Source organism: Carcharodon carcharias, chromosome 17 (genome assembly GCF_017639515.1).
Source record: "Carcharodon carcharias isolate sCarCar2 chromosome 17, sCarCar2.pri, whole genome shotgun sequence".
Taxonomy (NCBI): domain Eukaryota; kingdom Metazoa; phylum Chordata; class Chondrichthyes; order Lamniformes; family Lamnidae; genus Carcharodon; species Carcharodon carcharias.
The window spans coordinates 99,047,368-99,074,935 of NC_054483.1; the positions used below are offsets into that span (position 1 = coordinate 99,047,368).

General features: G+C 43.7%; 1 protein-coding gene across 5 annotated transcripts in view; it reads left to right on the forward strand.

The window, feature by feature from the left end:
* The window catches only part of pcgf6 (polycomb group ring finger 6), a 102,493-nt gene that overhangs the window by 54,516 nt on the left and 20,409 nt on the right, over window positions 1-27,568 (forward strand). The window contains exons 9-10 of one of the 5 annotated variants that reach the window (XM_041209816.1): window positions 9,279-9,365; window positions 20,150-20,356. The exons of 1 other annotated variant lie outside the window; for it this stretch is intronic. In XM_041209816.1, coding sequence (XP_041065750.1) covers window positions 9,279-9,365; window positions 20,150-20,260 — 198 coding nt within the window. In that variant the 3' untranslated portion in view covers window positions 20,261-20,356. Of the gene's footprint in view, window positions 1-9,278; window positions 9,366-20,149; window positions 20,357-27,568 lie in introns of those variants that run through there. 3 more of the 5 variants (XM_041209815.1, XM_041209817.1, XM_041209818.1) reach the window with 3 other exon arrangements.

Consider the following 27,568-nt stretch of genomic DNA (forward strand, 5'->3'; position numbering starts at 1 on the left):
TCTATTTCAATGATTTGGATGTGGGAACCAAATGTAACTTTTCCAAGTTCACTGATGACACAAAACTAGGTGGTAGTGTGAGTTATGAGGAGGATGCAAAGATGCTTCAAGGGGATTTGGAGAGGCTAAGTGAGTGGGCAAACATTTAGCAGATGGAATACAATGTGGAGAAATGTGAGATTACCCACTTTGGTAGGAAGAACAAACATACAGAGTATTTCTTAAATGGTGGGAGGCTTGGAAGTGTTGAACTTCAAAGGGACCTGGGTATCCTAGTTCATGCATCACTGAAAGCTAACATGAAGGTGCAGCAAGAAATTAAGAAGGCAAATGGTGTGTTGGTCTTTATTACAAGAGGATTTGAATTTAGGAATGAAGATGTCTTACTGCAATTATATAGAGCCTTGGCGAGACTACATCTGGCGTATTGTGTGCAGTTTTGGTCTCCTTACCTAAGGAAAGATGTACTTACCACAGAGGGTGTGCAGCAAACATTAAATTAATTCCTGGGATGGATGGATTCTCCTATGAGAAATTGTTAAATACGCTGGGCCTTTGTTCCCTGGAGTTGAGAAGAATGAGAGGTGACCTCATTTAAACCTACAGAATTCTTACAGGGCTCGACAGGGGAGATGCAGGAAAGATGTTTCCCTTGGCTGGTAAGTCTAGAAGCAGGGAACACAGTCTCAGAATAAGGGGTAGACCATTTAGGACCGAGATGAGGGGGAATTTCTTCACTCAGAGGGTGGTGAATCTTTGGAATTCTCTATCCCAGAGGGCTGTGGAAGCTCCGTCATTGAGTATGTTCAAGACTGAGATTGATATATTTTTATACATTAAAAACATCAAGGGATACGGGAATAGTGCAGGAAAATGGGGTTGTAGTAGTGGTCAGCCATGACCTCATTGAATGGCAGAGCGGGCTTGAAAGACTGAATAGTCTATTCCTGCTCCCATTTTTATATCAAATCTCTCTGTCACTGTATGTTACAAGCAGGTGCTGTGATTTACCCCAGTGCTGTCTCTCTATCACTATGTTACAGTGAGGGGACAGGTGCTGTGTTTTCGCCCAGTGCTGTCTCTTTGGGCTGTATAAAACTTGGTGTAGGAGCAGCTCTGGAAACTAATCAAGAAAAGCGAGTTACTCCACTTTGAATTGATTTTATGTAATTAAACACGAGACAGATGGATCTCCTGGGAAGAAGTGGGAGGAGGAGGGGGCTGCCAAGGGCATGAACTTATTCAGGACCCAGGATCTGCAGACACACACACACCAGTTTATAAATAAAGAATGTGAACATTCTCCAGGAAGAATTTACTTGTTGGTATTTATCCTTTAGGGATTGACTTTGAATAATTTTTGCAAGTTTGGTGTTTGGTTTTGTCGTTGTAGGGGCAATGTTTATTTTATGTCCTTCTCTGGTTCTCTTTCTCTTCCTCCATTTTCTCACATTTCCTTTCATTGCTTTTTATTTATTTCATACTTTCTTTCACTCTTTTGACTTTCTCTGTTGTCTTTTTTTCTCTTTTTTCCCCCCCTTTTTTCTCTCCTTTTATTTCACTGTACTCTCCCTCCTTCTCTCCCTTTCTGTCTCTATGGCCTTTTTGCTCTTTCTTATTTTCTCTCTCTTGTTTAATTCTGTCAGTTCTTTTCCATTTTCTTTCTCATTCTCTCCTTTCTTTTTTTTCCCATTTTTCCTTCTGCCGTCTTGCTGTTTTTTTCCCATTTCTTTCTTGCTGTTTATTTCCCATTTCTTTCCCTTCTCCTTTTATTTATCCATTCTCTCTCTCTCCCTCTGGATTATTTATAGGCCTAGACTCTCTGCAATTGAGGTAGTTGCTTCATCTATTGCAGCATCTATATTTATTCAATGGCTCTCCACCTAATCTCCAGGTGCCATTTGCAGCCTTTCCAGTAAACACGCGCAGGTTTTATAATTAGCTTTCGATCTTCCTCAGTGATTAAGTGCTGCCTCATCTGCTGGTTGTGCTGCTTCGCAATTATTTGCACAAATCACACATCTGAAGGTTAAAGGCCCAAGAGACCCAAGCAGCAGCCAGTGTGGCGAAGATAAAAAGAATTATCGCTTAACACGTGAAAAGCTGCAAATCAACAACATGATAGAATGAGTTCTGAAATATTAGAATGTTAGCTAGGTACTGAACGAACAGTCCCTGAATTAACAACCTGTGGACTGGCTAAAGCACACCGTTCCCTTGCCGCCACCTTTGTCAAGCTCTCACCAGTGCTCCTGACACTGATATCTATCCAACAACATGGAAGATTGACCAGGATAAAATGAACCCAACCAGTTGCCACCCATCGAAGCTCCTTCCAATCATCAGTCAAGTGATGGAAGGAGTCAACAAGCAACACCTAGCGACCGACAGTTTTCTCACTGATACTTTGTTTGGCTTCCACTAGAATAATTTGCCTTCAGATCCCACCACAGCTTTGATCCAGTAGTGACTGCCAGAGACGAGGTGAGAATGACTGGCTTTGGCATCAAAGCAGCATTTGATCAAGTATGACACCAAGGATTCCTAAAAAATCTGAGAACACCCGGAGTCAAAAGGCAAGCTCTTCATTAGCTGGAGTCATACCTGGCACAAGGGAAATGGTTGTGCTATCTCAGTCCAGTTAATTTGGCCCCAGGATATCACTGCAGGAATTCTTCAGTGAAACACCCACCGCTCAGCCATCTGCAGCTGCCTCATCAATGACCTTCCCTCTACATAAGACCAAGAGTTGACAATTCCACAGTTTTCAGTTCCCTTCACAATAACTTTAATCTAGCCTTGACATTTATGTGCAGTATCATCAGAGTGCTGTACTGTCAGCGGTGCCATCTTATGGCTATATGCAAGTCAACTGCTGCATTTGCTTACATAAATCATTCATCAGTTTTCTGAGCTGTCCTGTATAGTCATATGTTTGTTCTTTCAAAACTCAGTACTTGAACTAAATGAGGTGATTGCCATTAATAATTATTAGTTGTCCTGAATTGAGTTGAATGATTTTTAATGTTGTGCGATGTGGCTGAGCTGTGTACAGAATCTGTGTTGTTCTACTCTGTTCTCGGCCGCAACTTAGCTGGAAAGCAATGACCAGAAAGCCTCGGTTTCGATCCTCAGCAGTGGTGATTTGGGTGATCTCAACTGTGGTGAAAGTGCTAAACTGGCTTCATTAGCTGCTGGTGAGGAGTGGGACATTAGCCAAGTCTCCCACTTGCCAGCCAGGCCTACAGGAAAGTGAGGGGTTACGGCCGTGTTCAGGCTTGGTGACATGCCTACCTTAATCCAATAATCTGCGACAAATCCAATAATGAAGAACATCCATTTGAGAAAGGTGCCAGAGAACTGCTGTATGAGGACCTGCACCTACAGGAGAAGATTGGAGAGAATGGAATTGACTTTGAAAATCACTTGCTGTTCAGAGTAGTTTTTATTGCAAAAAGTGAGAAATGAATATACAGTGTAATAGAGAATGGTGTCCCCACAACTCCATCATCTTGAGTTCTATGCCCAAATGTAGGGGTGATCTGCAATGCCACGATCTACATCACCAGTAGGGAAAGGAGACAGTTCATGAATACACCCCATCGAACTGGGATCAAACCCAGTGCTGATGCTGCTAGTCAGATTCACACTGGCCATGCAGTCAACTGGCAGCCAAGGCTGAGGATACATACATGGCATAGTCTGGAGAAATCAATAGTGATGGTAGAGTCTCCAAATTATTTCCAACACGTGGCTCACCAGGAATCTCCCCCTGCATTTGTCAGCCGTGATTCACAAATATTCATAGGATTTACATTGAAATTCAATCTGTTTTGCCGTGTTAGCAATGCCCCTTCCTTGGCCATCAAGTCTGGTAGTGGTACCAGGCAGCCACCCACTGCACCACAAGATCTCCTTACATTTGCATATTTCACAAAGAGAACAAACTGTAATCAGAATGACAGACATAATTCCACCACAGACTTACTGATTTAAGACTGCTCTAAATGTGGGAGTCCTGAAGTGCTAAGCTAATAGGGCACTGGGAAGCTCAGCAGTGGCCCTGTGATGGAGGGCTGCTTATCCTGTGATGGTGGGCTGCGTACCCTGTATTAGTTGTGCTTGTTAGGCCGTTTCCATGGATGAATTTCTGTTTTGTGATTGGATAATTTCATTATGTAAATCCAATGGCTTGGATTCCGATTCTCTGCTAATTGGAAGAGAACAGATTTGGCACAACTTGCCTTAGGAACTGTAATATTTTCAATGGTGTCTCGTACATGTGCTAAAATATAAATTATTCATCTATGAACAGTTGGGGTCCTGTGTTGGGCATGCACTGTAACTAATATTGATTGCCAGAATTTTAGAATCATACCGTTTAGAAGGAGGCCATTTGGCCTCTTGGAGATATGGGATTGGGGAAAATTTAGTTAACTGGGACTGGTTAACGGACAGAAAAGTATGAATAAAATAGGTCATTTTCAGGTCTCAATCTGTGATTAGTGGGTTACCGCAAGGATCATTGCTTGGCCCCAGCTATTTACAATCTATATAAATGATTTGGATATGGGAACCAAATGTAATATTTCCAGTTTGAAGATGACACAAAACAAGGTGGAAGTGTGAGTTGTGAGGACGATGCAAAGACGCTTCACGGGAATTAGGAGAGGCTAAGCGAGTGGGCAAAAATTTGACAGATGCAACACAAAGTGGAGAAATGTGGGGTTATCCACTTTGGTAGGAAAAACAAAATTTCTTAAATGGTGAGAGGCTGGGAAGTGTTAAACTTCAAAGGGACTTGGGTGTCTTTGTTCATGAGTCACCGAAAGCTAACATGCAGGTACAGCAAGAAATTTAGAAGGCAAATTGTATGTTGGCCTTCATTACAATAGGATTTGTTTATAGGAGTAAAGATGTCTTACTGCAATTATATAGAGCCTTGGTGAAATCACACCTGGAGATGTGTGTGCAGTTTTGGTTTCCTTACCTAAGGAAAGATATACTTGCTGTAGGGAGAATGGGACAAAGGTTCATTAGATTAATTCCTGGGATGGAGGGATTATCCTATCAGAAAAGATTTTTTTTTTTTATTCATTCACAGGATGTGGGCTTTGCTTTCTGCGCCAGCATTTATTTTCCATCCCTAGTTGCCCTTGAGAAGTTAGTGGTGAACTGCCGCCTTGAACCGCTGCAGTTTATGTGGTGTAAGTATACTCTCAGTGCTGTTAGGAAGGGAGTTCCAGGATTTTGACCCAGCGACAGTGAAGGAACGGCGATATATTTCCAAGTCAGGATGGTGAGTGACTTGGAGGGGAACTTCCAGGTGGTGATGTTCCCATTTATCTGCTGCCCTTGTCCTTCTAGCTGGTAGTGGTTGTGGGTTTGGAAGGCACTGTCTAAGGAGCCTTGGTGAATTCCTGCAGTGCATCTTGTAGATGGTGCACACTGCTGCTACTGTGCATCGGTAGTGGAAAGAGTGAATGTTTGTGGATGTGGTCCCAATCAAGCAGACTGCTTTGTCCTGGACGGTGTCCAGCTTCTTGTGTTGTAGGAGCTGCACTCATCCAGGCAAGTGGGGATTATTCCATCATATTCCTGACTTGTGCCTTGTAGATGGTGGACAGGCTTTGAAGAGCCAGGAGGTGAGTTACTCGTTGCACGATTCCTAGCCTCTGACCTACTCTTGTAGCCATAGTATTTATATGGCTAGTTCAGTTCAGTTTCTGGTCAATGGTAACCCCCCCCAGATGTTATCATGGGGGATTCAGTAATGGTAATGCCATTGAAAATCATGGGGCAATGATTGGATTCTGTCTTGTTGGAGATGGTCATTGCCTGACACTTGTGTGGTGTGAATGTTACTTGCCACTTGTCAGCCCAAGCCTGAATATTGTCCAGGCCTTGCTGCATTTGGACATGGACTGCTTCAGTATCTGAGGAGTCATGAATGGTGTTGAACATTGTGCAATCATCAACGAACATCCCCAGTTCTGACCTTATGATGGAAGGAAGGTCATTGATGAAGCAGCTGAAGATGGTTGGTCCTAGGACACTACCCTGAGGAACTCCTGCAGTGATATCCTGGAGCTGAGATGACAGACTTCCAACAACCGCAACCACCTTTGTGCTAGGTATGACTCCAACTAGCAGGGAATTTTCCCCCTGATTCCCATTGACTCCAGTTTTACTAGGGCTCCTTGATGCCACACTCGGTCAAATGCTGCCTTGATTAAATAGACTGATTCTTTATTCTCTGGAGTTTAGAAGAATGAGAGGTGATCTCTTTCAAACATACAAAATTCTTACAAACAAACAAAATTCTTACAGGGCTCAACAAGGTAGATGCAGAAAGGATGTTTCCCCCTGGATGGGGTGGGGGAGTCTAGGGGGCACAGTCTCAGAATAAGGAGTGGGCCATTTAGGACTGAGATGAGGAGGAATTTCTTCACTCAGAGGGTGCTGAATCTTTGGAATTCTCTATCCCAGAGGGCTGTGGAGCTTTAGCCGTTATGTTCAAGACAGGTCGATAGATTTCTACATATTTAAAAACATCAAGGGATACAGGGATAGTGCAGGAAAATGGTATTGAAGTAGTGGTCAGCCATGATCTCATTGAAAGGCGGTGTGGGCTCGAAGAGTTGAATGGCCTACTCCTATTTCTAATGTTCTTATTGTGCCTATGATGGCTCTTTTGCTGAATTGTCTTAATTCATCTCATTCCCCTGCTTCTTCCCTATTTCCCTTCAATTTTTTTCTTTTCAAGTATATGAAAGTTACTAATGAATCTGCTCCATTGACTTGTCTTGGCATTTAGATTTTTTTTACAAAGCCGTGCTTGGTTTACAATTATATCTCTGCTGTCTCTGAACCACGTGTTTTTCACTTCACTTATTAGATATTGTACAGGTATGCCATGCTACAAGAATGGATACAAGTACAGTTATGGGTAAGGGTCAGTTATAGGTACTAGTAAAGGTATGAATGCAGGTAGTCATGAAGGTATGGATATGGATCCAAGAATGGGTAAGAATTTAGGTATAGTTGCAGTACAATTACTTACACTGGTATGGATGCAAGTATTAGTGTTTGTATACTTGCAGGAATGGGTACTGATGTGGGTACAGCTCATGTTGGCATGGGCATAAGTGCAGTTGCAGGAACTTAGGTTGCTGTGGGTCCAGTAGTTGGTGCCTGAATGGGTACTGCTGCAGGTGTGAATATTGGTGTTAGTACAAGGCTGAGTTTATATTTCCCTGTTAGTACCTTTGTGAATTTATTTTATTTCTGTGTGAGCTACTGTTTGCTGCCATATTGTTCCCCACAATAGGAGCCAGAGTGATATGTCAGGGCCTCCTGGTTAGTTGCTGTAGTGTCAGAATGAGTCTCTTCAAATCGCATGACACAGACTCCGTGACTGACAGTGGCACATGATGAAGGCCCCTCGAGGGAACTTTGAGACTCTGAGTCCAAATGCACCCGCTGCTCTTTACTCAGAGATGTTGTCAAGCAGGGCTCTATGGAGTAGCTTAATAATAAGTTTGTTTTGTAATGAAACCCGGAAAGAGATGGAGAGTAAAACATGGTGAGGGTGGGCCATGCTGGGAACTGGACTGAAAGTTATAAAAATAAATCACAATTGGCTGAGTGTGGAAGGCCATTGGGCCCATCCCAGCTCCATCCTTCCAAATAACATCTATAGCTCCCGCTGATAGCCTGAATGGTTCAGTTATCCCACTGAGGTATTGTTTCCACATGTTCCCCCTTTTTTTGTGAAGTAACATCAGCCCTAAGTCACCTTTCAATTTTTGAACTGTTTCCTCATTCTTCCTCCATTCAATTTGAAATGCTCCAGGTTTATCTTTCTGATTTCTCTTCCATATCCAAACATTTTCTTTCTTTCAAGACTTAAAAGCCCGCAATTTGCCACCTAGCCTTGTAGCCCAGTCTCCCTTCTGCTTCTCTTTGCATCATTTCCCAGCTGTCCCAGTGACTGGAAAGGGATTAAGTGCCCACAGTGTGATCTGACCAGAGCACCATGCAGCTTTAGCAAAACGTGTATGTGACTGACTTCTCCAGTGCTTTGAGGTGCCTGCTGTAGGCTGACAGCAGTTCCTTTGCAAGATCCTCCAAATCCAGTGGCAAAAAAGGCAGTCGAACGGCAAGATCCTCTCCCAAGTCAGCATGCCCGGCATTGAAACGCTAATCACTCAAAACCAGTTCCGCTGGGCAGGACATGTTGTTCGTATAAAAACAAAAAAACTGCGGATGCTGGAAATCCTTTTGAAGGGTCATGAGGACTCGAAACATCAACTCTTTTCTTCTCCGCCGATGCTGCCAGACCTGCTGAGTTTTTCCAGGTAATTCATGTTGTTCGTATGCCTGACACCAGACTACCAAAGCACCTGCTCTACTCAGAACTCAGCTGTGGCAGGAGACTCCCAGGTGGACACTGGAAACAGTTTAGGGATATCCTTAAAGCATCTCCACTGACTCACGTGAGTCCCTGGCTTGTGACCAACCAAAATGGAGAAGGTTCTTTCAGGAATGCACCAAACACATTGCAAGACTTCACTGGGAACACTAGGAGGCGAAGCCAGAGAGAGCACCCAAATCTTCCAACACCTTCTGTACCCAACCCTTCAAGCACCACCTGTCCTACATGTGGCAGAGTCTGTAGATCATGCATTGGACTTATCAGCCATCTGAGAATCCATCAAACTGTAGTGGAAGCAAGTCATACTCTATCCCAAGGGACTGCCTAAGAAGATATGACTGAACATGCAGTTTGAAGTTGCAAGAATGAAGTTACTGCTTGAATAATGTCCTCTGACTGCAGCCCTGAATTCTGCTGGTCCTGACAATCAGCTGCAGATTTCCCAGTGGAATATAGAGCAGGAATATTATTCTGAGTGAACATTCAGGGACATGTAAATAAGAATTGACATGTAATGTGTACAGAGAAGAAAAGATCAGCAGGTTTAATCTGAGTTCTAACAGCCATTAGCAATACTTGAGTCTGGTCACAGTGTGGGACTCGACTGTGGGAGAGGGGTGTTAGTCTGCAGCTTTGTAGATGAGCAGGCGGAGAATTGATAGTTTTGCGGAGGGTTGAGGGATGTCTGGTTCCAAGTGCGGTGCAGAGGATCAGTTGGGGTAGGGGAGGGAGCTCAGCATTTTCTTGAAAACAAAGACATTGCACCTGGGACTGTCTCTTTTCAAGTTTACATTCAGTTAGTAAATGTTTAATCACAGGTCATATTTTGTCTAATTGACAGGTAGACATCATCTGTGGAGACAAGATCTTAGAACATCACCAGACCTTGAGGCACATTCGAAGCAGCGTCACTCACAGCAGCATACGGGTTAGTGCTGGGCCCCTCACTTCATGGAATATCGAATGAAATTCTATGCAGTGGGAAAGAATGAAAATGTATCACGAGAACCAAGCACCTAGGAATCAAATCAGAAGGGCGATGTTGGGACTCTGTACAATAGGGTCCCGTGGGGAGAATTGTATTGGAAATCTCTGCAGTAGTAATTAATGGGGAGGGCTTTATTGGGATTCTGTGCTGTTACATTTAAGTAGGAAAGACCTAGTGGGAATTAGAGTAAATGAGAAGAGTATTGTACCTGTGAATGGAACAGACAAGTTGGAATCGTGGATAGCGAGTGTGGGCAGCACAGGAGTGAGAAATGTAAGACTGGGTATTCAGTGAGAACATGAGATGCAAACCGGCTTGAATTTGATGCTGAACACTAAATAGTAAATATTCTGTATGATTCGTAGTATAAACAATGGAGCTAAAAGATAATTTAGACTTTGACTTTGCTATAAATGAGATGGAAAAGTTCGACTGGTAAATGGGTTCAAATAAATTCCCAGGTATGGGTGGTATTTATCACAGAGTGCTGCAAGTGAATGATCATGAAGCTCTACAGGTCTGTCTGACTCTACTTTTAGCACTAGGTCCAGTACTGGTCAGATTGCACACACAATTGTAGAATCATAGAATGGTTACAACACAAAGAGAGGTCAGTTGTACCTTTGCTGGCTCTCATAAAGAGCATCCCGTCTGGTCTTGCTCCCTAGCCATTTCCCTGTAGCCCTGCAAGTTTTTTCTGTTTCTTATCCAATTCCCTTTTGAAAGCCATGATTGAACCTGCATTTTCAGGCAGTGCATTCCAGATCCCAACCACTCACTCTGTAAAACATTTTTCAACATTGCCCTTGATCCTCTTGCCATTGACCTTAAATTGGGTCCTCTGGTTCTCGACCCTTCCACCAATGAGAACAGTTTCTCCTGATGTACTTTGTTCAGACCCTTCATGATTTGGAACACCTCTATCAAACCTCCTCTCAATCTTCTTTTCCTTGAAGTCCGTCATCACTGGAACCATTCCTATAAATATTTTCTTCACCGTCTCGAAAACCTTCACATGTTTCCTAAGGTAAAGGGCCCTGAATTGGACATAATACTCCAGTTGAGAGTGAACTGCTATTTTATAAAAGTTTAACTTAACTTCTTTCCTTTTGTATTCTCTGCATTAAGTTTCACCTGTCATGTGTCTGTCCATTCCACCTGCTTGGCTATGTCCTTTTGAAGTTTATCACCCTCCTCACAGTTCACAATACTTCCAAGTTTTATGTCAGCTGCAAATTTTGAATTGTGCCCTGTACACCCAAATCTTGGTCATTAATATATATATATATCATGAAAAGCAGGGATCCTCATATATACCCTTGGGAAGCCCTACTGTATACCTTCTCCTAGTTCGATAAACAGTTATTCACCATTACTGTTTCCTGTCACTCACCCAGCTTTGTATCCATTCTGCCACTGTCCCTTTTATTCCATGTGCTTTAACTTTGCTGACAAGCCAATTATGTGGCTCTTCATCAAAAACCTTTTGCAAGTCAAACAAGGTATTCAAGAGGGAATTGGGTTTTTATCTGAAAAGGAAATATTTGCAGGGCAATGCGAAGAAAGCCAGGGAGTTGCATGAGGTAAATTACTCCTTTAGAGAGCTAATGCAAACACGACATGCCAAATGACGTCCTTTTATGCTATAATCATTCTGTGATTCTGTAATTATCAACTTTTAAGTACAGTCAGCCTTTCTGATACCTCCTTTTTATCAATTGTCTGCCTTCCTGTTCACTGACTTCTGCAGCATCATCTTCCTTGGTAAAGACAGATGCAGAATACTCATTTAGTACCTCAACCATGCCCTCTGCCGCCATTCGACCTAGCCTCAGACCGTCCTTTTACTGTTTATAAGAAGACCTTTGAGTTCCCTTTTTAAGTTAGCCGCCAGTCTCATCTCATCCTCTCTCTGCCCCTCTTATTTCCTTTTTCACTTCCTCTCTGAACTTTCTATATCCAGTCTGATTCTCAATTGTATTGTTAACATGACCTCTGTCAAACACCCCCATTTTTCTGCTTCATCTTACTCTTTATCTCTTTCGTCATCCAGGGAGCTCAGCTTTTCTTGCACTACATTCCCCAACTTAGAATGTAGAATCATAGAATAGCTACAGCATAGAAGGAGACTGTTCAGCCCATTGTATCCATGCTGGCTATCTGCAAGGGCAATTCAGCTGGTACAAGCCCCACCCCCCACCCCCTTTTCCTCGAAGCCCTGCAAGTCTTTTCTCATCGGATAATTGTCCAATTCCCATTTAAAGGCATGATTGAACCTTCTTGCACCACAGTCCCAGGCATTGCATTCCAGATCCTAACCACTTGCAACGTAAAAATGTTTTCTTCACATTGCCTCTGGTTCTCTTGTCAAAAACACTATATCAGTATCCTCTGGTTCTCAGCCCTTCTGCCAATGGGAACAGTTTCTCTCTGCCTCTTCTCTACCAACCCTGTCTAGGCCCCTCATCATTTTGAACACCTTTATCAAATTTCTCAATCTTCTCTTCTTCGAGGAGAACAGTCCCAGCTTTGCCAATCTTTCCATGTAACTAAAGTCTCTCATCCCTGGAACCATTCTTGTAAATCTTCTCCGCACCATTTCTAATGCCTTCACATCCTTCCTATAATATGGTCTCTAGAATTGAACACAATAGTGAGGCCAAACTAGTGTTTTATAAAGGTCCACCATAACTTTCATGATTCTATGGCCCTGTTTATAAAGCCCAGGATGCTATATGGTTTCTTGCTTTCTCAACCTGTTTTGTCACCTTCAATGCTTTGTACAGATATAATTGTTCCTGCGCCCCTTTTAGAATTATTTGTTTTATATTGACTTTTCTTATTCTTCTTATCAAAAAGTATCATTTCACACTTCTCTGCATTAAATTTCATTCACATATCACCAGCCTATCTATATCCTTTTGAAGTCTATCACTGCCCTCCTCACGGTTCACAGTACTTCCAAGTTTGGAAATTGTGCCAAGCACACTCAAGCCTAGATCATTGATATAGATCAGGAAAAGCAGTGTCCTAATATCGAACCGCTGGGGAACCCCACTATCTACCACTAGGTAGCTCAATTGTCCCCAAACCATCTTCTCTTTAAAGGCAGCTCATTGTTCTGTTCCTTTTTTTACCTGCCAATCTATGATTCCAATTTACCAGACCTGCTGTCATCCTACTGAAATTGGCTGTCCTCCAATTAAATATTTTTACTCTATATTGCTCCTTGTCTTTTTCCATGGCTAACCTAAACCTTATAATACTACGATCATTGTTCGCTACTGACACTTGATCCAATTGACCACTTTATTCCCCAGAACCAGATCCCGCATTGAGTAGAACAAGAAGAAAAAGTAAACATAGGTCTGAAATCAAGAAATATTTCTTACCTATGACAGAGTGATCAATACATGAACCGGGACACAGGAGTGGAATGAAGAATCCTGGAATCATTGAGGAAGTGATTAGATGTTGAAATGTAGTTGCAGGGAGGCGATGTGGGGCCTGTCTGGATGACTTGTGGGTGGGGGGTGCCGAATGGCCCCCCTCATCTGCACGTATCGTGATCTTATCTAGGAACTTAGCAGCAACCGTTCCATTTTCCAGATATGATAGAGAAGATCATAGCAGCAGCTTGTGGTGAATAAAGAGGTTAAATGGAGGAAAGTGTGATTTTAAATATTTGTTACACAATGAGTCTTGCAGAATGAGTAACACGTACAGTGTTGCGAATATATATGTGATAGAAAACATTGGCGTCAATCTGTCTTTGGGTTTCACCATTTGCCAGATGCTCTGTGTGATGAGATTGATGCACAGTATTTTCATAATATTTCATCTGGGCACCTTGCTCTATAGCCTGTGATCAGTGCAGATCACAATATCAAAGAAAGACTTGCAACCTTTCATGACCTCAGGATATCCCGAAGTGCTTCATGGCTAATGAGGTACTTTTGAAGTGTAGCTACTGTTGTAACGTAGGAAACACAGCAGCCAATTTGCACACAGGAAGCTTTCACAAACAGCAATGTGATAATGACCAGAAAATCTGTTTTTGTGAAGTTGATTGAGGGATAAATATTGGCCTAGACACCAGGAATACCTCCCCCACTCTTCTTCCAAATAGTGCCAGTGGATCTTTTGCCTCTGCCTGAGAGAGAGCAGACTGGGCATTAATTTAATGTTTCATCTACAAGATGACACCTCTGACAGTGCAAGATTCCCTCATTGGAGACTCAGCCTAGATTTTAGTACTTGGGTCTCTGGAGTGGGGCTTTGACCCATGATCCTCAGAAACAAGATTCTGAGTCACCGCTGACACCTCATTGGAAGGTCAAGAACTGCCTGTGGTCGGCTCACCTTGTGCTGTCAGATAATCAATTTAAAGAATCCAATCATTCAGCATTCACTCACATCACACAATCCATGATCAATATAAAGACACAACAGGCAGCCTTGGGCAGAGGCTCTTGCTGCAGGGGAGGGCTCTGTACAGCATCCCAATCTCCAATGACTCACTGTGGCTAAATGATCCTCATGGTGCCCTGCTTGCCTTACTGTGCCAAAAGGCTCAGTCCAAAAGAGCCCAGCCTGTACAGCATAGACTATGTCCAATGGTACAGACAAGTGCGACTACATGGACTGAGGCAGCAGGGCAGTCCTGAGCAGGAGGCAAGTGCTGAGTCACTTTGGTGTCTTGATCCTAACAACTAACTATTGCACAGTCAACTGTTTATACCAACCTGAGAACTTCAGCTCATTGCTGCAAAGAGCAAGGAATCTCAGCTGCGAGAATTTGCTGCTCCCTTTCTTCTCTGGGGATGTTACAACTTTAATGGATTTGTTCTGAGTAGGCTGTGAATGTCATGCTGTAACTAAGTGAATGCGCTTGCTGTGTGACCTGTGAATGATCTTTACAAAGCTCAGCTGCACATGTGCAGTAACCAAGGAAACTGTCTCCTGGGGCAGCAGGGCTAATAAATTTAAAATGTATTTAATGTATTTTCCACTGAACCTCATTAGTGGACAGCCTGTCCTCTGCTCTGCCTGTTTGATAGCGGAGGCAGACTGGAAGTAACTGGTCAGTCTACAGAATTGCTTTGTGTTTGTGTGTGGCTATCATTGTAGATTTAAACTCTTAATAGGAAATCTCACAGCTTATTTACCATGTACAGGACCTATTTTTCTCATCCACATAGTTCTTTAGACTGTGCTACAGAATTGTGTGTATTTTTGGAAGGTCAGAATTTGTCTTGATTAGAATCATAGAATGATACAGCAATTGAAAGAGGCCATTCAGCCCATTGTGTTTGTGCCTGCTCTTTGAAGGAGCTATCTAAATAGCCCCACTGTTCTTTCCCCGCAGCCCTGCAAATTTTTTCCCCTTTAAATATTTATCTAATTTTATCCAATTCCCTTTTCAATGTTATTATGAATCTGTTTCCACCACCCTTTCAGCCATGCGCATTCCAGATGACAACAACTCGCTGTGTGGAAAAAGAGTTCCTTCATGTCACCTCTGGTTCTTTTGCCAGCGTCCTTAAAAATGTGTCCTCTGGTTAGTGATCCTCCTGTCAAGGGAAGCCGTTTCTCCTTATTTACTTAGTCAAAATCTTTCATTATTTTGAATACTTAGGTCTTCCCTTAACCTTCTCTGCTCCAAAAAGAACAATCCCAACTTTTCCAGTCTTTCCACAGAAGTCCCTCATGCCTGACATCATTCAAAAATTATTCCTCCTGCATTCTCCCTTGTTAACCAAAGCCACCCCTCACCAGCGAGTCTGTAAGGGTGGGGTTGGAGACGGGTTGACGAGCAATCCTGCCCAGCTCGTGGATAATTTCCTGTTATTTTCCTGATGCTCAAGGAATGAGGTGAGGTTAGTGACTGAGAATGTGCACATAGACAAGAAGATGTCTCCTCCCAATCTCCAACACAGGAGACTCAAACAAGGGAGGGACATTGCACAGAAATCAGCCCTGTTTTCCAGCTGTCAACTTTAAGGAGCTGTGTTTTTGGTGAAGGGTTGAGGGTTGGCTTAGTTGTTGCTGTTGCAGTGAGGATATCTGACTTTTCTTAGCTCATTTCTGTAGAGTGATGTGTAGTGCAAGAAATGCAGGACAAGAATAGGCATGAACACTCTCCCCTGAATCTGGATTACACTACTTGCTCTTCCTGTATTTTGGCTTGTTAACTATTGGAAGTATCCTCACTCCTCCATACAGTATTTTTAATCACTGATCCCATCCCATGGTGTAAGTGAGATTCTTTTAATTTCTTCATAGGATGTGGGTGTCACTGGTTAGGTCAGCATTTATTGCCATCCCTATTTGCCCTTGAGAAGGTGGTGGTGAGCATTCTTGAACCACTGCAGTCCATGTGGTGTTGGAACACCCATAGTGCCATTAGAAGGGAGTTCCAGGATTTTGACAGTGAAGGAACAGCGATATATTTCCAAGTCAGAATGGAGGGTGGTTTGGAGTGGAATTTGCAGGTGGTGGTGTTCCCTTTTGTCTGCTGTCCTTGTCCTTTTAAGTGGCAGGGTTTGCAGATTTGGAATGTGCTGTCAAAGGAGCCTTGGTGCATTAATGCAGTGCATCTTATGGATGGTACATGCTGCTACTCTGCATAGATGGTGGAAGGAGTTAATGTTTATTGTGGTGGATTGAGTGCCAATCAAGCGGCCTGCTTCGTCCTGGATGGCATCAAGCTTCTTGTTGCAGAGTCATTGCCTGGCACTTGTGTGGCACGAATGTTACTTGCCACTTATCAGCCCAAGCCTCAATATTTCCCAGGTCTTGCTGCATTTGGACACGGATTGCATCAATATCTGAGGTGTCGTGAATGGTGCTGAACATTGAGTAATCATCAGTGAACATCCCCATTTCTGACCTTATGATAGAGGGAAGGTCATTAATGAAGCAGCTGAAGATGATTGGGCCAAGGACACCACCCTGAGGAACTCTTGTAGTGAAGTCCCGGGGCTGAGATGATTGACCTCCAACAACCACAACCATCTTCCTTTGTGCTAGGTATGACTCCAACCTGAGGAGAGTTTCCCCCCCTGATTCCTGTTGACTTCAGTTTTGATAGGGCTCTTTGATGCCACACTCAGTCAAATGCTGCCTTGATGTCAAGGGCATGTCACTCTCACCTCACCTCTGGAGTTCAGCTCTTTCGTCCATGTTTCAACCAAGGCTGTAATGAGGTCAGGAGCTGAGCGGCCCTGGCTGAACCCAAACTGAGCGTCAGTGAGCAGGTTATTGCTGAGTAATTGGTGCTTGATAGCACTGTCAACAACACTTTCCATCACTTTAATGATGATCAGGAGTAGACTGTTGGGGCGTTAAGGTTGGATTTGTCCTGCTTTTTGTGTACAGGAAATACCTGGGCAATTTTCCACATAGCCAGGTAGATTCCAGTTTTGTAACTGTAGTGGAACAGCGTGGCGAGGGGTGCAGCTTGTGCTGGAGCATAATTCTTTAGTACTATTGCCGGAATATTGTCAGAGCTCATAGCCTTTGCAGTATCCAGTGCTTTCAGCCGTTTCTTGATATCTTGTGGAGTGAATCGAATTGGCTGAAGACTGGCATCTGTGATGCTGGAGACCGAGATGGATCGTTTTGGCACTTTGGCTGAAGATTGTTGCAAGTGCTTTAGCCTTACCTTTTGCACTGATGTGCTTGGTTCTCCCATCATTGAGGATGGAGATATCTGTGGAACCTCCTCCTCCAGTGAGTTGTTTAATTGTCCATCACCATTCACGACTGGATGTGGCAGAGCTTAGATCTGATCCGTATTTTGTGGGATCGCTTAGCTCTGTCTGTTACATGCTGCTTTTGCTGTTTGGTATGCAAGTAGTCCTGTGTTATAGCTGCACCAGATTGACACCTCATTTTTATGTATGCCTGGTGCTGCTCCAGGCATGCCCACCTGCACTCTTCATTGCACCAGGGTTGAGACCCTAGCTTGATGGTAATAGTAGATTGGGGATATGCCAGGCCATGAGAAAACAGATTGCGTTCGAGTACAATTCTGCTGCTGCTGATGGCCCACAGTGCCTTGTGGATGCCCAGTCTTGAGTTGCTAGATCTGTTCGAAATCCATCTCATTTAGCATGGTGTGATAATACCACACAACAAGTGGCACTTGCTCAGCATTTGACCCAGTGAGGCATCAATGAGCCCTAGCAAAACTGAAGTCAATGGGAATCGAGGAAAACTCTCTCTGCTGGTTGGATTGATATCTAGCACAAAAAAAGATGGTTGTGGTTGTTGGAGATCTGTCATCACAGCTCTAGGGCATCACTGCAGGAGTTCCTCAGGGTTGTGTCCTCAGCCCAACCATCTTCAGCTGCTTCATCAATGACCTTCCTTCCATTGTAAGATCAGAAGTGAGGATGTCCTCTGATGATTGCACAATGTTCAGCACCATTCATGACTCAGATACTGAAGCAGTCCATGTCCAAATGCAGCAAGACCTGGACAATATCCGGGCTTGGGCTGACAAGTGGCAAGTAACATTTGTGCCACACAAGTGTCAGGCAATGACCATCTCCAACAAGAGAGAATCCAGCCATCGCCCCTCGATGTTCAATGGCATTACCATCACTGAATCCCCCACAATCAACATCCTGGGGGTTATCATTGACCAGAACCTGAACTGGACTAGCCATATAAATACTGTGACTAGAAAAGCAGGTCAAAGGCTAGGAATCGTGCAGTGAGTAACTCACCTCCTGTCTCCCCAAAGCCTGTCCACCATCTACAAGGCACAAGTCAGGAGTGTGATGGAACACTCGCCACTTGCATGGCTGAGTGCATCTCCCACAACACTCAAGAAGCTTGACACATTCCAGAACAAAGCAGCCTGCTTGATTGGCACCACATCCACAAACATTCACTCCCTCCGCCACAGATGCACAGAAGCAGCAGTGTGTACCATCTACAAGATGTTCTGCAGGAATTCACCAAGGCTCCTTTGACAGCACTTTCCAAACCAACGACCACTACCATCTAGAAGGACAAGGGCAGCAGATACATGGGATCACCACCAGCTGGAAGCTCCCCTCCAAGTCACTCACCATCTTGACTTGGAAATATATCACCGTTCTTCACTGTTGCTGGGTCAAAATCCTGGAACTCTCTTCCTAACAGCACTGTGGATGTACCTACACCACATGGACTGCAGCAGTTCAAGAAGGCATCTCACCACCACCTTTTCAAGGGCAATTAGGGATGGGCAATAAATGTTCGTCTAGCCAATGACCCTCACATCCCAAGAACGAATAAAAAAAAACCTGTGAAGTGCCTTAGAACATTTTATTAATTTCGAGGTGGTCTATAAATGCAAATTGTTTGTGTTATTGTAGAACATGTTAAGAGGAGTTGGTATTAAATTAGCGGTCTCTCTTTGAGACCATTACCCTTCTGAAAAAACTAGCAGCATCATAGTTATTCCTTTGGCTCCTTCAATAGCACTAGTGTGATGATAATTTAAATGTGTCTGAAAGATTTGAAAGCTGTGTCAGCTTCACCCTGGAGTGTAAATGCAATAGTAAAGCATGAGTGAAATACTGCGTATTCAAGGACCGGGGGTCGGGGTGGGGGCGGAGACAAGCTTGGCTGCTCCCTAGAGGACTTGTTTTTACAGCATTGCGGCAAGGTTAGAGGACACTTAACTCACTCTATCAAAGCAACATTACAAAGGAAAGGTGGGTGGAGCCCATGTTTGTACAGCTTCTAGTCTTCTGTGATTAAAACTGATTCAAGCAGTTACAAAATTTATATATTTTTTATATTTTTAAATATATTATCAAAAGAACTATTAAACCCGGGAAGCTCTCAGGAATCATATCCTTCATAATAAAATCATTATTACTGGATATATTGGGAAAATTCCAATGATCTGGGCTGCTATTACAGATGGATATTGGTGATCATTTGAACTCCACATGCACCCCCCCTCCCACCCCAGTGGGAAACTGATTGATAATAACTCTGGTCTCTTTCACATCCCTGATTTTCATGTTTTTGTGTTATTCATTTATGTGGGCATAGCTGGCTAGGTCAGCATTTATTGCTCATCCCTATTTGCTCTTGTTCAGAGGGCATTTAGGAGTCAACCACATTGCTGTGGGTGTGGAGCCACATGAAGGCCAGACCAGGTAAGGACAGCAGATTTCTTTCCCTAGAGGATATTAGTGAACCAGATGCGTTTTTACAACAATCGGCAATGGTTTTCATGGTTAGACTTTTAATTCCAGATATATATCGAATTCAAATTCCACCATCTACTATGAGCATTACTCTGGGCCGCTGGATTATTTAGCCCAGTGACAATACCACTACACCATCGCCTCCCCACTATCACTGTGCCATTGGAGGCTGCATGGGCCCTGAGCTGTGGAATTTCCTCGAAACCTCCTTGCCTGTCTCTCTTCCTTCACGATGTTCCTTAAAACCTATCATTTTGATCTCTATATTAAAGGTGTCATATAAATGTAAATGACAGTTGTACAGTCATTGCCCCGAATGCCTGTTGAGGAGAGGTATCCAAGCATTGAATGTAAAAGTAGTACAGACAGCTGCGTCTTCATTTTGAAATGAAAAGTTCCTTTCTGCTTGAAGTTTTGTCCCAAGAACTTTTTATTTTGATACTGAAACGTTGCTATGGTTTATTTAGCCAGCATTTTTCCCCTATTTTCTCATACTTCCATTAACAGTATCAGCAAAGGGCTCCTCGGATTCCGACAGTAGGACTGCTAAGGGGTAAAGCGGAAGAGGTTGACTGCACCATCTACCTCAACATCACTTCTCCTCAAAGCCACATATAGTTGGGGGCAATCATGCAAACTTTGCTGCACTTTCGTGGAGAAATTGTGACCAGACTGTGCCAAAGACCGCTAGCCATTCTCTAGTCTCAACATAACACTGGCAGTGAAGGTCACCTCTGCCCTTGGTTTTTGTGTCAGGATCCTCTCAGGCACCTACAAGAGACACCACATATCAACAATCTGCCAGCTGTAGGTACGTACTGTACTGAATTCGCTAATGTCCTTTAGGGAAGGAAACCTGCCATCCTTACCTGGTCTGGCCTAAGTGTGATCCCAGACCCGCAGCAATGTGGTTGAATCTTAAATGCTGGGTGAAGTGGCCTAGCAAGCCACTTAGTTGTATCAAACCGCTACAAAGTCTACAAAAAGGAATGAAACCAGAGGGATCACGTGACATCGACCTAGGCACCGGAAACAACAACTGCAAACCCAGCTCTGTCAACCCTGCAAAGTCCTCCAAACTAACATTTGGGGACTTGTGCCAAAATTGGTAGAGCTGTCTTTCAAGACTAGTCAAGAAACAACCTGACATAGTCATACGTTTTTTTATTCATTCATGGGATGTGGGCTTCGCTGGCTAGGCCAGCATTTATTACCCATCCCTAGTTGCCCTTGAGAAGGTGGTGGTGAGCTGCCTTCTTGAACCGCTGCAGTCCATGTGGTGTAGGTACACCCACAGTGCTATTGGGGAGGGAGTTGCAGGATTTTGGACCCATGAAACCTCACAACATCAGGTCAAACATGGGCAAGGAAACCTTCTGCTGATTACCACCTACTGCCCACCTTTAGCTGCTGAATTAGTGCTCCTCCATGTTGAACACCACTTGGAGGCAGCACTGAAGGTGGCAAGGGCGCAGAATGTACTCTAGGTGGAGGACTTCAATGTCTATCAACAAGAGTGGCTAGGTAGCACTGTTATGATCCAGCAGTTGGTAAAGCTAAGTTATTTAAAAATCCCAGAGAAATTTTAAAGAACTGTCGTAACCTATATTTTTATTTTTGTATTTTTGTGATGTAGCTCTAAATTCAGGAATCCGACCACCAGTTCTTGAAAGGTTTTATATCAAAATACATGAGACATTTATTAATTTACACAAGTTTAAAAAATACACATGACTAAAAATTACTACTATCATAACTTCTAACAAATTCCCAAACCAATAAAGCATTTTCACCTTATGAATTCAAAATGAGGTTTCTTTCACTTTGCTTCCTGTGGAGATAGTTGTAGGTCTCCAGCTGCTTTGATCTTTCAATGCCTCAGCCCTGCACACACAAAACCGCTGTCTGTTATACCCAACATAGCTCCTTGAATGTAAGTTCTCATTGTATTACCAGCCCCTTTGAACTCCACCCCTTTTAACAATAAAACCCCTTTGTCATACTAATTTTATTAGTAATATAAATATATTGCTTGGTCTCTGCTGGCTAGGTGCCAGAATTCACTCCCCTTCTTGAATGCTCTATTCAACAAAATGCAGGTGCACTCTACCTCTCTTACATCTCAAAACTAGTACACATGAAAGCAACCAGACAAGCTGACTTTAATCCAATTAAGACACACCTACAAAATAAACTTCTATTTTAAAAGAAGAATATTTTCCTATAATATTATGTGCACCACTACTGACCGAGCTGGTTTAGTCCTAAAGGACGTAGTTGCTAGACTGGGTTTCTGGTAGGTGGTGAGGGAATCAACAAGAGGGGAAAACCTACTTGACCTCATCCTTACCAGTCTACCTGTCTCAGATTCGTCTGTCCATGACAGTATTGGTAGGAGTGACCACCGCACAGTCCTCGTGGAAATAAAGCCCTTGACACTGAGGATACCATCCATTGTGTTGTGCGGCAAGACCACCGTGCTAAATGGATAGATTACAAACAGACATAGCAACTCAAAACTGGGCATCTATGAGGCACTGTGGGCCATCATCAGCAGCAGAATTGTACTCAAACACAATTTGTAAGCTCATGGCCCGGCATATCCCCCACTCTAATATTACCACCAAGCCAGGGGCTCAACGTTGGTTCAATGAAGAGTGCAGGAGGGCATGCCAGGAGCAGCACCAGGCATACCTAAAAATAAGGTGTCAACCTGGTGAAACTATAACAGGACTACTTGCATGCCAAGCAGCAAGAGCAGCAAGTGATAGATAGAGCTAAGCAATCCCACAACCAACAGATCAGATCTAAGCTGTGCAGCCCTTCCACATCCAGTTGTGAATAGTGGTGGACAATTATAACTAACTGGTGGAGGAGGCTCCAATAATATCCCCATTCTCAATGATGGGGGAGCCCAGCGCATCAGTGCAAATGATAAGGCTGAATCATTTACAGCTGTCTTCAGCCAAAAGTGCCGAGTGTATAATCCATCTCGGCCTCTTCCTGAAGTCCCCAGCATCACAGGTGCTAGCCTTCAGCCAATTCGATTCACTCCATATGACATCAAGAAACGGTTGAAGCATTCCAGCAGCTCAAGACTTGTGCTCCAGTACTAACTGAGCCCTTAGCCAAGCTGTTCCAGTACAGCTGCAAAGCCGGCACCTACCCAGCAATGTGAAAAACTGCTCAGGTACGTCCTGTCCACAAAAAGCAGGACAAATCCAACCCAGCCAATTACCACCCCATCAGTCTACTCTTGATCATCATCAAAATGATAGAAGGGTTGTCAATACTGCTATCAAGCGGCACTTACTCAGAAATAACCTGCTCACTGATGCTCAGTTTGGGTTCCGCTCACTCAGTTCCTGGCCTCATTACAGCCTTCGTTCAAACATGAATTAAGAGGTGAGGTGAGGTGAGAGCGACTGCCCTTGACATCAAGGCAGCATTTGGCCGCGTGGCATCAAGGAGCCCTAGCAAAACTGCAGTCAATGGGGATCAGGTGGAAAACTCTCCACTGGTTGAAGCTGTAGCTAGCACAAAGGAAGATGGTGCAGGAGTTCCTCGGTAGTGTCCTCAGCCAAACCATCAATGATTCATCAATGACCTTCCTTCCAACATAAGGTTATAAGTGAGGATGTTCACTGATGATTGCACATGTTCAGCACCATTTGCAATTCCTCATATACTGAAGCAGTCCATGTCAATATGCAGCAAGACCTGGAAGACATTCAGGCTTGGGCTGATAAGTGGCAAATAACATTCATATCCACAAGTGCCAGGCAACGACCATCTCTAACGAGAGAGAGTTCAACCATCTCCCCTTGACATTCAATGGCATTACTATCCCTGAATCCCCGCTATCAACATCCTGGTGGTTAGCATTGAGCAGAAACTGAATTGGACCAACCATATAAATACTGTGACTACAAGAGTAGGGCAGAGGCGAGGAATCCTGCAGTGAGTAACTCACCCCCCGACTCCCCAGAGCCTGTGCACCATCTACAAGGCACAAGTCAGGAGTGTGATGGAATACTCCCCACTTGCATGGAGTGCAGCTCCAACAACACACAAGAAGCTGAACACCATCCAGGACAAATTTGTCCGCTTGATTGGCACCCCATCCACCACCTCCAACATCCAATGTCTCCACCACCAAGTCACAGTAGCAGCAGTGTCTACCATCCACAAGATGCACTGCAGCAACTCACCAAGGCTCCTTGGACTGCACTTTCCAAATTCACGACCTCTACCACCTAGAAGAACAAAGCAGATGCATGGGAACACCGCCACCTACAAGTCCCCCTCCAAGCCACACACCATCCTAACTTAAAACCATATTGCCGTTCCTTAACTGTCACTGGGTCAAAATCCTGAAACTCCCTTCCCAACAGCACTGTGGGTGTACCTACACCACATGGCCTGCAGCATTTCAAGAAGGCAGCTCACCACCACCTTCTCAAGGGCAAGTAGGGATGGGCAATAAAAGTGCTGGCCCAGCCAGTGACACCCACATCCCGCGAAAGAATAAAAAGAATGTGTAAGTAATCAATTGCTTCCCTCCGGTAGTTAGACTCACCCCAACTATCATTATCCAGTGCTGCATCACAATTTCTATTGGAGCATTTCCTCCCTCTGATGAACCAGGGTACAAGATAGGAGGAAGAACACTCTCTGGGCACATTAAATGTTGAGTGACACTTGAATAGTTATTTCCTCTAAGTGTGGATCTCGACTATTGGTGCAAACTCTCTGCCCCTCCACCTTTCTCGAGCTCTGCTGTCCAGGCTGCTAGAGTCACAATTTCCTACAGCTAAATACCAGGAAATCTGAAACCATCATCTTTATCACCTGCTACAAATTCCATGCATCCCCTACTGACTGCATCCCCCTTCTTGACCATTGTCAAGTTGAATCAAATTGTTCACAGTTTTGGCATCTTACTTGACCCCAGGCTAAGCTTTTGTCCCCTTACCCTTTCCATCACAAAGGCCACCTATATTTACCTCCGTAATAACATCATCTCCAACCCTACCTCAGCCCACCTGTTTCACCCATTGTCACCTCCAGGATCAGTTTATTCTAGTGGTTTCTTGACCAACCTCAACTCATCCAAAACTCTGTGCAATAGGATATGTGCAGTAATCAAGTCTCATTCACCCATTATCCCTGTGTTTGTTGACCTGCACAGACTCTCAGTCCCCAATGTCTCAAATTTTAATTCTCATCCTCATGTTATATCCTTTTTTGACCTTGTTTCCCCCCCCCCCCCCCCCCCCCCCCCCCCCCCTAACTTTGTAGCCGTCCCCAGCCTTGTAACCCTCAGATTTCTTTGAATTCTGGCCCTTTGTGCAACCTGCAACCTTTCAACCACCATTAACAGCCTTGTCTTCAAACATAAGCTCTGGAATTGTCTCCCTAAACTTCTCCGCCTCTCCATCTCCTCTTTCTGCTTAAGATTCACCTCATAAGCCACCTCTTCAACCAAGCTTTTGATTAACCTTGCTAATATCCCTACCCTTCACTTGGCATCTATTTCTTTTGATTTTGCTCTGTGAAGCTCCTTAAGACATTATTCCACAATAAGAGCTCTGTTTAAATATATGTTTTTTTAGTGTTACCACTGTGCTAATGAAACTGATTTTACACTCTCGGGAAGGCCTCGCAAGAAACCCTTCATGGAAATAGGAGTTACTCCTCCTCTGGGATGGCTGCCTGGTGGCAGAATTCGTGTTTCTGTATGTGATAATGATCGTCCAGGAGATCTTGTTTATCGTTTCTGCTTAGTGCTCTATCAGCACTGTGATGCTCAGCCAGTGTTTACAGGTGTCTTCAGATATTTACATCCAAATGTGGAAAAGGCACAGTCAGAAACGGGAGCGAAAGTGATTGGAATAAGGATAATGTGCAGCAGGATTACATTGTGGCTGTTCGGATCATTCCTCTGAAATATGTTTCTGATTTGTTTCTGGATCAAAGGAAATTATGTTGATTGCAGAGATGGATGAACCAGATGCTTCTGACAGTCACTTTCTCTCTCATTGCATACACTGAGCCTCCCTCCTGCAACATTTTCACACTAATATTCAGACACATTCAGGCCTTTGTCTATTCATGTGCACACTCTCAGATTTCAGAAGAGAATTTATATCAGTGATTATTTGGATGTTGGATTTTGTAACAGCTTTATATGTAGCATTCAGATGGTGCAATTAGACTAGCTGTGCAGAAATGAGAATAGAATCTTTCATAATTGACACTAGCCCTGGAAACAGGAAGAGAATAGTCTAGCACATGACAGATTCCTTTATGGCTTGTGGATTTATGTGTACTTACATAGACAAAGCCATTTTCATCAATATTTAATCTTCCACGTTAGAATGTGTAGAAGGTGAAGGAAAATTGAGATATTGTCAGATTCCCCATCTGACAACCAGCCCTAAATGAGACACTGTTTTCTTCATTTAACTTTGGGAAGACCAGAGTCATTGTCTTCAGACCCCATGACAAACTCTGTTCCCTTTCCATCGCTACCATCCCCGTGCTTGGCAGCTGTCTCAGCCTAAAGCAGACATAACAACTTGGTGTCCTATTAGACCCTGAATTGAACTTGCGATCCCATTTTCTCTCCATGTCAAAAAGCACTTATTTATACTTTTATAATATCATTTGTTTCTGTTCCTACTTCAGTTCATCTGCTGCTGAAATGCTCTTCCATGCTTTTGTCACCTCCAGTCTTTACTATTCCTGTGCTTTTCTGGTCAGCGTCCCACCTTCTACACAACATAAACTTCCAAGCCCCTGTTATCTGTATCGTCATTTGCACCCACCATCTCTACAATGCCTCTGCCACAGCCTCCGGATTCAGTGGGAGGGCCACCAGACAAATACTAGCATCCCTCTTTAAGCCAGCTCACAAGTGTTCATGCAAAACTTCTGCAACATCAATTTTGATGGACTGGACATTCTGTCCAGATAGCCGAAAGCTATCTTCCCTGCTAGGTCCTGTTTTCAACTCTCAAATGGCCAACTTTCCGAGCTGGACAAAGAAAACACTTCAAAGATACTCTGAAGCTCTCCTTGAAGCGTGACAGCATTGACATTATTGACTTGGGGGGAGCTTGTCACCACTCGTTCAGAATGGCAGCACCTTGACCAAGCTGCATCAGGCTTTGAGTCCCAACATCTTAATGATGAGGCAGAGCGGCATCAGAGAAGGAAAGAAAAGGAACCAAATCCTGCACTCCAGATCCCACTATGTTGTGAGTTTTCCTTACCATGTGCTTAAAGATCCGCAGGTAGAGAATCGGCCTGTTCAGTCACATGAAGATCCATGGCAGAAACCCACCACCCTGAATAGACATCATCCTCAAATTGAGGGGCAGCCACCAACTCAGGATCCCTATCCAACGCTACCTCAATTTTAAAATTCTCATCCTCATGTTCAAGTTTCTTGTTCCTCCCTATATCTGTAATTCCCTCCAGCACAACCCACCGAAGCTATGTTCATCCAATTCTGGCCTCTTGTGCATCTCAAAACCTTTCACCACACAATTGGCTGTCTAGGCCCAAAGCACTAGATTTTCCTCCCTAAACCTCTCCACCAGTCCACTTCTCTTTCCTTCTTTAAGACCTCCCGTAGAAACCAATTATTTGATCAAATTATTAGTCACCCTGAATATTAACTGTGTGAATTTTTAAGTGCACTGTATAAAAGCAAGTTATTAATTTTAACCAAGCACACCTTCCATCGTCTGACCCACAGATTACACTGGCATTGCTGCCTGAGCTGCTCTGGGGGGAGCAAACTTGAAACAAGTTGTGCAGTACGGTTTCTCTACATTTCCCCAAAAGCAGGCAGAATGGGCTCACACCAAGTATAATGTTAAGACCCTGTAACTGCTCATGGACTAACACCGAATGGAG